Raw genomic sequence first — 12,512 nt, 5'->3', positions numbered from 1 at the left:
ATACTGAGCCAGAACTCTGCCACATTTAGGCTACATGCACACGACCGTAGGTCCACAAATTGCGGATCCGCAAAAATAAAACGGATGACATCCGTATGCCATTCGTTTTTTTTTTTTGCAGATCCATTGTAACAATGCCTAAAACGGACAAGAATAGGACATGTTATATTTTTTTTAGGAGCTACGGAACAGACATACTGATGCGGATGGCACAGGGTGTGCTGTCCGCATTTTTTGAGGACCCATTAAAATGAATGGGTCTGCATCCTATTTCGCAAAAAACGGACACGGAAATAAACAACGTTCATGTGCATGTAGCCTTAGCTGACATTTCACTACTGATGAGCTTTCCTCTGGATAAGTCATCATCAGTATCTGATCGGTGGGGATCCGACACCCGGGACCTCCGCTGATCACCTGTTCCTGTGAGCTCTGCGGCCTTCTCTCAGCTCACCAAGCACAGCGCCATACATTGTATAGTATTGCGCTCAGCCCCACTCACTTGAATGAGGCCGAGGTGCTCCTAGACCAGGCATCCTCAAGTTGCGGCCCTCCAGCTGTTGCAAAACTACAACTCCCAGCATGCCCGAACAGCCTACAGGTATCAGCCTACAGCAGGGCATTGTGGGAGTTGTAGTTTTACAACAGCTGGAGGAGGGCCGCACTTTGAGGATGACTGTCCTAGACCATGAGACCGATAAATGTGTTGTCGCTCGGCCTAGATAAAGCTGCAAGAAGGCTGCAGCACTACTGTGAGCGCTGCTGCCTCCTCAAACTGTTGATCGGCAGGGGTCCCAGGTGTCGAACCCCCACCAATAAGATACTGGTCACCTACGCTGTAGATAGGTCATCAGTCGTAAAATGTCAGAAAAACCCTTTAATAAATCTCCACCGATGTTTTACATTCAGAAGTTGAAATCACCATCTTGACCTACTCTTGCTGCCATAGCTGTAGTCTGTTACAGTGTGTCAGTCCAATCGCAGATATGTGAGTTATATACAGTGGCAGCAGTTTAATATTGAATTGCATGTTACATATTTATATACCAATAACCTATGGCAATGCAATCTTGGAACCCACAGTGAATCTTTGTCACGTCCATCAAAATATTTGCCTGAAAATATCGTACATTTGTGTGATTGTAAAACTATGCAAACATTTGCCCCTATTGTGTGTTTGTCAAGTTCCTGGAATGTTCCCCTCTGCGCCAGTTTTGACACGGCTGTTCCCACATTTGTCCACTAGGTGGCAGCAGAGAGCTGACTGTACCCAGGGATCAAAAGTTTGCAGAGTGAGGTCAGGTAAGGGATGACTTTTATTAGACCCTCCTCAGTGGGTGTCCACAGTCCAATTAACCCACCCCATTAGCCAAACAGGGGGCAGGCATTCCTTTCTTAATGAACTTCTTTACAGTAAGAGGATAGAGGTGAGAAGTTGCCCAGAAGAGCACAATGAAAGGACACATCATCTTCTCTGCAGCCTCACTCATGCTCCTAGCCTTGTATCTGAAGTTCTCCTTTCCCGGAGGATGCCCAGACAAGCCATTCCCGTATTCCCAACACAGCCGGCAGATGAGGCGAGAAATCATGGAGAGACGCAAAGATTTGGTATCTTTCTATCGAACCCTATTGGGGATTACAACTGACCCGGAGGAGGCCGTGGAGGTGGACCTTGAGGTTCCTCAGACACTGACCTGTAAGGATCTTGCCTATATGACAGGGCTGCAATATATCGGATCAGGTTTTACCAAGGTGGTGGTAAAAGGAACTTTAGTGAATGGCAAATCCATCGCCCTCAAGTCCGTCCATGGGGAGGGCAACGACGTGAAGCAATGTGTCCAGCAGTATGGAGACCACTCTGGATGCCACCGACTGGCCACCTATAAACTGCAAAAGGAGATTGCTCTACTGCAGATCCTCCGCCACCCAGGGATAATCCAGGTAAGGTCCAGTAATTTCTGGAAACTAGGGGTCAGTGTATTTAAAATCGTACATAGGGGTTTAATGGGTTAAGGATCAGCCCAGACTGGATGATAATCTGCATTAGGAAGCCATAAACTCTAGAGGACTATGTTCTTCCAAGCAGGGGTCACTGGCATGTAGAGTGCTTTAAAGTGGCTGATTAGTGCCTTACTGGCATTGAGGTGCAGAAAATCGGGGGCTGCCAATGGAGTCCAGACTGGACGATAATCTGTATTCCTATGAAGTTTTTTTTATAAGATGTTGTGGCTGATCGGTGCCTTACTGGCATTTTGTCCACTAGAAGAATAATGCCAGAAGGGAAAATGGTGCCAGCAGCCGAAAACGGGGGCGTTAAAATGAGTCCAGGCTTCAAGATAATCTGCATTGTGGTGCTATAAATTATGGTGGATTATTTTCTTAGGGGAAAGGGTCATTGGTTTGGAGGGTTGTGGGTGACGTCATTAAATATCAGCGCCTTTCTGGCATGGTGTCATCTGAAAGGGAATTTTTCCAAAATTTCCAAAATCACAATTCAAAACTTTGCATAGGTCCCTTATTCCAAATCCATATTCCAGGGCCTCCGGTGCAGAACCCTCTTGAGATCATTAATCATTAGAGCGTCCACACATCAAAGCTGCCCCATAAGTGACAGTTGTAAACATATGAGAGAAGTAATTAGTGGCTCTGTGGTTCACCACCCTGCTGTCATCCTTACACCCCCTGTCCCCTCCCCCGCTCATCTTCCAGTTCTCAGCTCTGGACTGGTATATTCTGATACATCCTATGGAGGTGGCAGAAGATAACGGGTGGGATATTTTGGAATTATCACTAATACTCACAGTCCTGGGTGGATTGTCCTAACCTGATGGTCACTGGATAGAGAGTCCTATGATAGTCCGGCCATGTATGGGGCCTATGCCTCACAAACTTTGGTTGGTGGCTTAAAGGGAATGTGTCCTGAGAAAATGACTTGTATGTATGATGTATTCTGATATTTATGCCTAGTGGCCAGTGTGAAAATTGCAGGATTATACACCTAGTGAGAAGGAAAAATTAAAACCGTGATTTAAACAATAGGTCATTTTCTGATGACACTTTAGTCCAGTGCTCAGTAGTGGTCTTGAAGACCTTCAGTGCTGGTCAGGGAGTTTCAGAACGTGGAATTTCGACGACTCTGTGTCAATCTATTCCACTTCTAACCTGCCCCTGGGTGTACGGAGGCCTTACTGTAACCCGGGCTCACAGATCCATCTGGACGTCATCTGCTGACATGACTCTGAGGCTCATCAGAAGATACGGAGAACATGGTCACGTACAGTTTACACCATCAGTATGAACTGTTTTACTAAGACTCTTTTTTTTTTTCCCAGTTTCTTTTTTTTTTTCGTAATATGGATACATAGCATAATCCATCTTATCTTCATCATTTTGCATACATAGCGTTACTTGACATTTTGACCCTAAAGCTGAGGCGATGAGGAAGATAAACCTGAATCAGTTCATGGACTTGGGCATTGAACACTTTTTGGTGTAATCTTGTTTTAACCTGTTCATATAGGTTGTCCATCTAGAACTAAAATGAGTTGTCCATCCAGGATTTAAAGGATTTGTCTATCTAGAATTTTAAGGGTTGTCCATCTAGAACGCAAAGGGTTTGACCTTCTAGACCAGGAATGGCCAACCTGCGGCCCTCCAGCCAGCGGCGGATTGACCATAGACTCTACAGGGAAATTTCCCGGTGGGCCGATGCTTAGGAGTGCCACCCAAGCCCTCCTCAGGGCCGCCAGCCGGGTACATAATGATCCAATTCTCTCCTACACACCTGGCCAGCAGCCGCAGGTGCCCTCCTGAATTCAACTGTATCTATGTCCTGAGCAGCTGGTCATATTTTGTGCTGCACTGTGGTACGTGGTTCAGCTAGGGCGGTATATTGCTTTGTACTATGGTATTGCTTGCCATGCTTAACTATGTTGCCCCGCCTTCTGTCAGATTGGACCTACCTACAACATGGGGCCACTTTAAGTTCCCAATCCACCCCTGCCTCCAACTACAACTCCCAGCATGCCCGGACAGTCTACAGCTATCAGGGCATGTTGGGAGTTGTAGTTTTGCAACAGCTGGAGGGCTGTAGGTTGGGCATATCTGATCTAGACTATGAAGGGATATAGAAACTAAATTAGTTGTCCATCTAGAATGTAAATTAGTTGTCAATCTAGAGATTAAAGGGATTGTCCATCTAGAATTAAAAAGGCTTGTCTATCTAGAATTTAAAGGGTGTTGTCCATCTAGAACATCAAGGGATTGTCCATCTAGAACATCAAGGGATTGTCCATCTAGACCTTAAATGAGATGTCCATCTAGATTGTAAAGAAGTTGTTCATCTAGAGATTAAAGGGGTTGTCCATCTAGAATTAAAAAGGCTTGTCTATCTAGAATTTAAAGGGGGTTGTCCATCTAGAACATCAAGGATTTTCCATCTACACCTTAACTGAGATGTCCATCTAGATTGTAAAGAGGTTGTCCATCTAGAATTAAAAAGGCTTGTCTATCTAGAATTTAAAGGGGGTTGTCCATCTAGAACAGGCATCCTCAAACTGCGGCCCTCCAGCTGTTGTAAAACTACAACTCCCACAATGCCCTGCTGTAGGCTGATACCTGTAGGCTGTTTGGGCATGCTGGGAGTTGTAGTTTTGCGACAGCTGGAGGGCCGCAGTTTGAGGATGCCTGATCTAGAACATCAAGGGTTTGGCCGTCTAGATTTAAAGGGATTGTCCATCTAGACCTTAAATGAGTTGTCCATCTAGAATGTAAAGAAGTTGTTCATCTAGAGATTAAAGGGGTTGTCTACGTAGAATGTAAACGGGTTGTTAAATCTAATGATTAAAGGGTTTGCACTTCTACAATCTAAACAGGCTGTTCACATAAAGATTAAAGGGGTTGCCCATCCAGAATTTAAAGTGGCTGTCCACCTAGAACCTAAATGGCTTATCCGTCTAGACCTTAAAGAGGTTGTCCATCTTTCTGATATGGGAAATGTAGTATATATTGAAACCAATAGCTGACCATATATGACATGACGAAGACCCCCTCCCCACCCTGATAGAGTGATGAGACCTGGCCTGACCTCAGATTGGGGGCAGTGATAGAGGGGACGGAGCAGGAGGCCAGTGTCAGCCTCACGCCTCCTCAGGACACTTCCTTGGATAAACAGGCCTACGTTACATAAGTATCACAGAACTGACGGTGCCGCCATGCCGTTCTGTATGGAGCGCACAGTGTACAGCGCCCCCTGCAGAGCGCCACTTGATACTTACAGGATCTTCCATGTTTTAAAAAGAGTTTTAACGGGTGACAACCACTGTGGCCACCATTGCTCATTCTAAAGGGGTTGTCACCCAGCTGTATGTACTCACAGTCTTACACTAGGTAATCGTCACCCTCTATTTACTAATGGGTGTCATAGTTAATTAGCAAACGCAATCTTTGATTGGGCCGGGACAATGGAGGAAGATATCAATGAGCTGAAGACACAGTCCACATCTCACACGTCGTTATCCGAGGACAATCAGTGGACGTCACAGGTTACAGCAGATGCTATAGTGGAGGAAGACATTCTTCACCAGTGCCACAGATGCCAATGCAATCACAGGGGCACACCGTGCCTCATGCCTCACTGATGACATAGGGTTTTTTGTGCATTTTCTCACTGTTGTCCATCAATTGTGGTTTATCATTTCAATTTTCTCTCTCTCTCTCTCTCTCTCTGCAGCTACATGGCCAGTGCTATGTTAATGGTGCCCCCTCGGACATCAGGGTCACAGCGATGATGGAACTTGGATCTCCCCTGGAGATGATTCAGCTCCTGCAAACCCCCTGGGAGGAGAGATTTAAAGTAAGTGAAGGCAAACAATGGCAATTGTTTCAGTGCCTATGCATGGCAACAGCTGGGCACCTCTTGCAGTCCATTGCATCCCTGCTCTATGCAATCTTCCCCCAGCTGTGCGATGGTTAATGAGTCAAGGATTCCCCCCCCCCCCCCCCCCAAGCAAAAGGGATTACCATAGAGGTCTGTGCAAACAGCCTGCTTAATGTCATGCAATGTCCCCTCTGCAGGGACACAGGGGGGCAGTTCACAGCTCAATCACGGGCTCAGGGGACAGCTCTGATCTGTGTTTATATAAGTGGCCCAGCAAACAGGTCAGAGGTCACGCGGAGAGTCATTATACTGTAAGGGACCCAGGGCCGAAAGGGAATTTTTATGGCCCCGCATTCCTGGTATTAACTTATGGACACCCCACAGCATGATACAGTGCGAGCTATGTGGCCGCAACAAAGTCTCACGCTGGCACAACGTGCAACTAAGGCTACTTTCACATTAGCGTTTTTGGCGGATCCGTCATGGATCAGCAAAAACGCTTCCGTTACCATAATACAACTGCATGCATCCGTCATGAACGGATCCGGTTGTATTATGTCTTCTATATCCATGACGGATCCGTCATGAACACCATTGAAAGTAAATGGGGGACGGATCCGTTTTCTATTGTGTCAGAGAAAACGGATCCGTCCCCATTGACTTACATGTGTCAGGACGGATCCATCTTGCTCCGCACCACATGGCGGACAGAAAAATGCTGCTTGCAGCATTATTCTGTCCGCGATGGGAGCGCAACCAAATGGAACGGAATGGATTTTGGTGCATTCCGTTTCGTTCAGTTCTGTCCCCATTGACAATAGATGGGGACAAAACGGAAGCGTTTTCTCCCGCTATTGAGATCCTATGACGGATTTCTATCGCGGAATTGAAAACTAATGTGAAAGAAGCCTTAGTGGCAATTGTTACAAAATAATACAAAATAATGAAAAGGTTTGCAACTTTTTCATAGGCCTTGTCAGTTCCTCATCATTTGCAAGATCTCTGCTTGCTGCTCGCTGTCCCCGTGTCCTTCTCCCACAGCTGATGGAGGCCTCACACACAGACTCACATTGTCAAATGCTTGTACACAAACGCCATGGATTTCAAGCATTTTACATCTTTGTGGATTTTTTATTTTGTTACATTTAACGTAATTTTTTTTTTCTATGGGAAAAATACTCGAAAACTATTCCCAGATCACAATGGAGCAGATTTACTATTGAAAACGCACCAGTTTTTTGGGACATTTTGCACAAAAAATACACAGTGTGCATACTCTGCATCACATTTACCAACAGTTTTACACACTTTTTTAAGCATTTTACGCCTCGTCCAACAAGGGGATGTGGCTTTATGTGAAATGAGGTGTGGTTTCTCAGGAAAGGGGCGTGAAACGCTCCTCTGTACACCAAAATGTTGTAGCCAACTTATAGGTGGTGTACACTTACCTGTAGACGAGAGAGGTTTTTTGGTGCACATTTTTATGGCATACAGACAGAATGTTCGGCAAAAAGATAAAATTTTTGCATAAATTCGGTGCAGGATTTGCAATGATTGATGAAGACCGGCGTGTGCTACACATGTGGATAGGGCCTGTGCTGCCGAGGCTGGAATGTGATTTATGGTGAGGTGCAGGCCTCCTCTGGCAGTCCGTTCAGATTGAAATCTACGGCAGCTCAGAAACTGGCAAGGGTGGCGTAAAAATGCCAGTTGCAACTGACACCTAACTGGTATTAGCGGGGGATTGTGACTTTTAACGCCAAAAATGGCACAGGGGGAATGATAACCCTCTCGGACTTTATAAGGGTCCAGAATAGTAAATAAAAGTCTGTGATTTTTCAGATTTTCATGTTTTTTTGTTTTGTTTTTTACAGATCTGTTGGGAATTAGTGCAGCTGCTGCATTATTTGGCAAATTCACCCATGGGCTCCATTGCCCTCCTGGATTTTCAGCCCAGACAGTTTGTCCTGGTGGACGGGAGCCTAAAAGTAACTGACATGGATGATGCCAACGGCGAGGAGCCGCCGTGTAGACAGGACGCAGACTGTGCGCTCGCCTTCCCCGCCAGGACATTTACCATGACCTGCTCCGAGACTGGGAGGTGCACGGGGTCCAACGAGAAGAGGAACCTCTACAATGCATACAGGTAAAACGCTAAACCCTCCGTTTTGTAATATTCATCATTTTTTAATTTGGTGATGTGCGACGAATGTGCAGTTTCCCCGCCAAATCAGGGCTTTTTACAATTTTTTTGATTTTTGGGGTCATTCACTACCTCGCTGTATGGGATTTACTAAGGACGCTGATTTTTGATGTTTCAGATTTTTCTTCACCTACCTCTTACCTCACGCTGCCCCTCCTGCCCTGCGGCCGCTCCTCGATGACATCATGAACGTGACAGGTATCCTCTCCTCCATATTTCCTTCTGACTATAGGTTTATTTAGTTCCAGGTTCTGACGCCCTTTTTCTTGCAGGAGATTTACACATCGGGATAAATCAGACGCTCAAGGCTTTTGACGACGTATTAAACCTGTACAAGTCGGGAATGAGTCAGAGCCAGGAGCATCACTTACATGGTGAGCCACATTATCATCACAGGAAAAGGGCGCCATTGGCATGTGTCCCATGCCCTGTCTATTGTGCCAGCCATAGGTCCTATCAGTAGTGTCTGCCATCTTCAGTTCCAGCTATATGCCCCTCGACAATGCCAGCTGTACGCCCCTTCAGTAGTGTCCAGAACATGCTCCCTCTACTGTTCAGGCAACAAGCGCCATCAACAGTACCCGCCCCATGTACCATCAATAGTGTCTGCCATCTTCAGTTCCAGCTATATGCCCCTCGACAATGCCAGCTGTACGCCCCTTCAGTAGTGTCCAGAACATGCTCCCTCTACTGTTCAGGCAACAAGCGCCATCAACAGTACCCGCCCTATGTACCATCAATAGTGTCTGCCATCTTCAGTTCCAGCTATATGCCCCTCAACAGTGCCAGCCACGTTTCCCATCAAAAGTGCCAGCCCCATGCCCCTTCAGTAGTGTCTGGAACATGCTCTCTCTACAATTCAGGCAGCAAGCCCCATCACAAATGTGCAAACCACACATCCCTCAAAAATGCCAACCACATGTCTCATCAACAGTGCCAGCCAGATAGTGGCAGTCATATTTCCCATCAAAAATGTGCTAGCCTTATGCCCTATCAAGAGTGCCAACTACATGATGTCCGTCAACAATGCCAGCCATATGCCCCATCACAAATGTGTTAGTGTCACGTCCCTCAACAGTGCCAGCTATATGCCTCATCAGGAGTGCCCGCCACGTGTCAACAGTACCAACCATGTTCCTCATTAAGAGTATGAGCCACCTGTCCCTCCTCAGTGCCAGTCACATGCCCATTTTACTGGTACACCTCCTGACACTCCGCTCTTTGTCCTGACGGTAGTGCACCCCCTGACTGCTGCCGTCATTTGGCATCCAGAGCACAGATTACAGATGCCAGGTGCTGCTAATGCCCGAATGAGAATAGGTTTAGGTTAGATGTATGTTAGGTCTCCATACAGTAAGGGTTAACCTCAGCCCAATCCTTCAGGATATTAATCATCTTGCGCTCTATGTGGCAGACTACACCGTGCTGAGAGGATTCCGCATGAATGACACGGATGGAGATTTCCGTTGCTGGCCGTCCTATAACCACCAGGGATGTCTGCTGTCTGTGCACAGCGCGGAGGAGGCCGCCGAGTTCTGCAAACGTCGTCCGCAGTGCCGCCACTTTGTCATTAGTCAGCAGAAGACATGGACTGGTACGTAGCCTGGGACTGGTACTTTCTGATGGTGCCCCCCCCCCCCCATATGGTGTACGGTCATACAGTATACTAATACCCATATGATGCCTAATAATAAGCACCGGTGCCCATACAGTTGCCTAATACAATGCCGCCGCCACCATACTGTGCAAATAATAGTAGTGCCGCCAAATGCTTAGGTAAATATCGCTATGCAGTTCTCAAATAATAGCTGTAAATATAAATAATGCCGCTATATATACAATTAAAATGAACACTGGTTGAGCCGCAGAGGTGACTGATGCGCCACTCTTCATTTCTAAACCTGCACTCCTCCTCCTTTACCCTGTGATTTACCCCAATTTCCTCTTCCATTCCAAGCGCCCTTCCCCTTTGTGAGGTCTCAGCGCTGGATTGCTGTAAATTCTCCGGCGTTTCCCAGCATCTCCCTGCTCTTTAGATCCCTATCGCGGCAGTTATCCTGGTAATTATATTTGGGGTGTACGATGGCTCTTGCAGATACGTGCATCCTGGCAGCGGGACATTTTGATTATATTACGGAGGCTTTTATTACACGCCAGCACATAATGCGCCACAGGGCTCGCGGTGTTGACGATATCTCAGAACTCTCTGTACACACTTGTAATCTTCGTGCTCAGCGGAGAAATTCTGAAATACATTACATACGTCTCGTGTCCCCATGTGAGGGTTACGTGCACGAAAACGCTCTGATTGGGATCTAGGCGCAGGTCCAGGCTATTTGTGTTTGGAATACCACGGTTTAGGGACATTTGGAGCCTCTGTTCCCTCACAGAATAGCTTTGACTAACCAGTCGTGATTTCTTCTTCCTTTTAGAATTTTTTTCCCCTTATTTTTGTATTAATTTGCTCCGTTTTTGTGTGTGTGGGGGGGGTCGGGGGGCTTTTTTTCCTTGAGTGTTAGAATATTTTTTTATCAGTTTTAATTGAAATTTAAAAAACCCTCTTGATCACAGAATGTTCCCAGCAATCAGCTGTAAGCATATATTCAATTTCCCTGCAGTGCCTCCGCAGGTGAAATGAAGCATTACAAGGTGTCCATTGAAATCTACAGGCCAGCCTTGTGATGCATGGGCAGGCTGGGTCCTCCAGAGAGAGAGGGTAGACAATGTCCTGAATCTGGGACCCCCCCCCCACCCCCTCTTTCAACTCATAATTGATTAATATGGTATTCGATCATTGTTTTTTAAACCTGACACTAGGGATGAGCGAATTGTCGAAAGTTGATTCACATAAAACTTTGTTCCAATACTGTACGGAGCAGGAGCTCTGTACAGTATTAGAATGTATTGGCTCCGATGAGCCGAAGTTATTGCTTTGGGAGACTTCGGGGTAATAACTTCATAAATTTGTACTGTAAAAAAAAACATTTCCCGAACTCGTGTTCGGTTCCAAGTGGTACCTTGGAACTCCTGCTCCGTACACTATTGGAACGCAGTTTTATGCGAATCGACTTCGGATATTTCATCCGAAGTCGATTCGCTCATGCCAACCTGACATCCCTTTTAACTTTTTTTTTATTTTAATTTTTTTACAGGCCGCTATCTAACTGCATTCACCAAGAATTCCCTCCAGTTTGTACCAGATGAGAATTACAGTATCTACGTGAAACGATCAGGTCATAGCGACATGCAGGAGGGATGAGGCAGGACACCATACGTCATTGTCACCAGTGCTACATGCTGTATTATATCCAGAGCCGAAGGCAAAACTGGAGGCTCCTAGGCCCCAATGCAAAATCGGTATCAGGGCCCCCCCACCTGGCATGGGGTATTTGTTATTCCTTTGGGCCCTCTCCAGCACTAGAACCCGGGTGCAACCTCTGCGCCCCCTGCAGCTGCACTCCTACCCGGAGCTAATGTCACTAATGAAAGAAGATGGAAACAGAAGTGACTCAACGAGAGATCTGCAAGACCCGGATCTATGGATGAGGACAAGTCAGAGCAAATACAGACCCAGAGAGGAAAGGGGCGTCTTATAAACTACAGTGAACTCCCCAAAATGGAGCCATTTACTTATCTGTTATGTAGAGATGGCAAAAAGGAAAGTGAACTACATTAAAGAGAAATTCCAGTCAGATATATAATTCTGTACATAGGAGGCAGTATTATAGTAGTTATATTCTTGTACATAGGAGGCAGTATTATAGTAGTAATATTCTTGTATATAGGGCGAGTATTATAGTAGTTATATTCTTGTACATAGAAGCAGTGTTATAGTAGTTATATTCTTGTACATAGGAGCAGTATTATAGTAGTTATATTCTTGTACATAGGAGGCAGTATTATAGTAGTTATATTCTTGTACATAGGAGCAGTATTATAGTAGTTATATTCTTGTACATAGGAGCAGTATTATAGTATTATATTCTTGTACATAGGAGCAGTATTATAGTAGTTATATTCTTGTAGATAGGAGCAGTATTATAGTAGTTATATTCTTGTACATAGGAGGCAGTATTATAGTAGTTATATTCTTGTACATATGAGCAGTATTATAGTAGATATATTCTTCTACATGGGAGGCAGTATTATAGTAGTAGTTATATTATTGTGCATAGGAGCAGTATTATAGTAGTCATATCCTTGTACATAGGAGCAGTATTATAGTAGTTATAATATTGTACATAGGAGCAGTATTATAGTAGTTATACTCTTGTATATAGGAGGCAGTATTATAGTAGTTATATTATTGTACATAAGAGCAGTATTATAGTAGTTATATTCTTGTACATAGGAGCAGTATTATAGAAGTTATATTCTTGTACATAGGAGCAGTATTATAGTAGTTATATTCTGGTACATAGGAGCAGTATT

The 12,512-nt window shown here is 45.3% G+C and overlaps 2 protein-coding genes across 2 annotated transcripts in view; one reads left to right on the top strand and one right to left on the bottom strand.

Annotated features, from left to right (window-relative positions):
- LOC122922206 (cholesterol 24-hydroxylase) overlaps window positions 1–12,512 on the bottom strand; it is a 55,476-nt gene that overhangs the window by 5,165 nt on the left and 37,799 nt on the right. The window lies entirely within an intron of this gene.
- Window positions 1,413–11,864, top strand: LOC122922208 (extracellular tyrosine-protein kinase PKDCC-like). Its single transcript, XM_044272732.1, has 7 exons — window positions 1,413–1,941; window positions 5,732–5,854; window positions 7,753–8,024; window positions 8,200–8,279; window positions 8,354–8,455; window positions 9,496–9,675; window positions 11,234–11,864. Exons 1-7 carry the CDS (start codon window positions 1,453–1,455, stop codon window positions 11,338–11,340), a joined length of 1,353 nt encoding a protein of 450 aa, XP_044128667.1. The 5' UTR covers window positions 1,413–1,452; the 3' UTR covers window positions 11,341–11,864.

This window comes from Bufo gargarizans, chromosome 11 (assembly GCF_014858855.1).
Source record: "Bufo gargarizans isolate SCDJY-AF-19 chromosome 11, ASM1485885v1, whole genome shotgun sequence".
Taxonomy (NCBI): Eukaryota; Metazoa; Chordata; class Amphibia; order Anura; family Bufonidae; genus Bufo; species Bufo gargarizans.
This window is presented reverse-complemented; position numbering and strand designations above follow the sequence as displayed.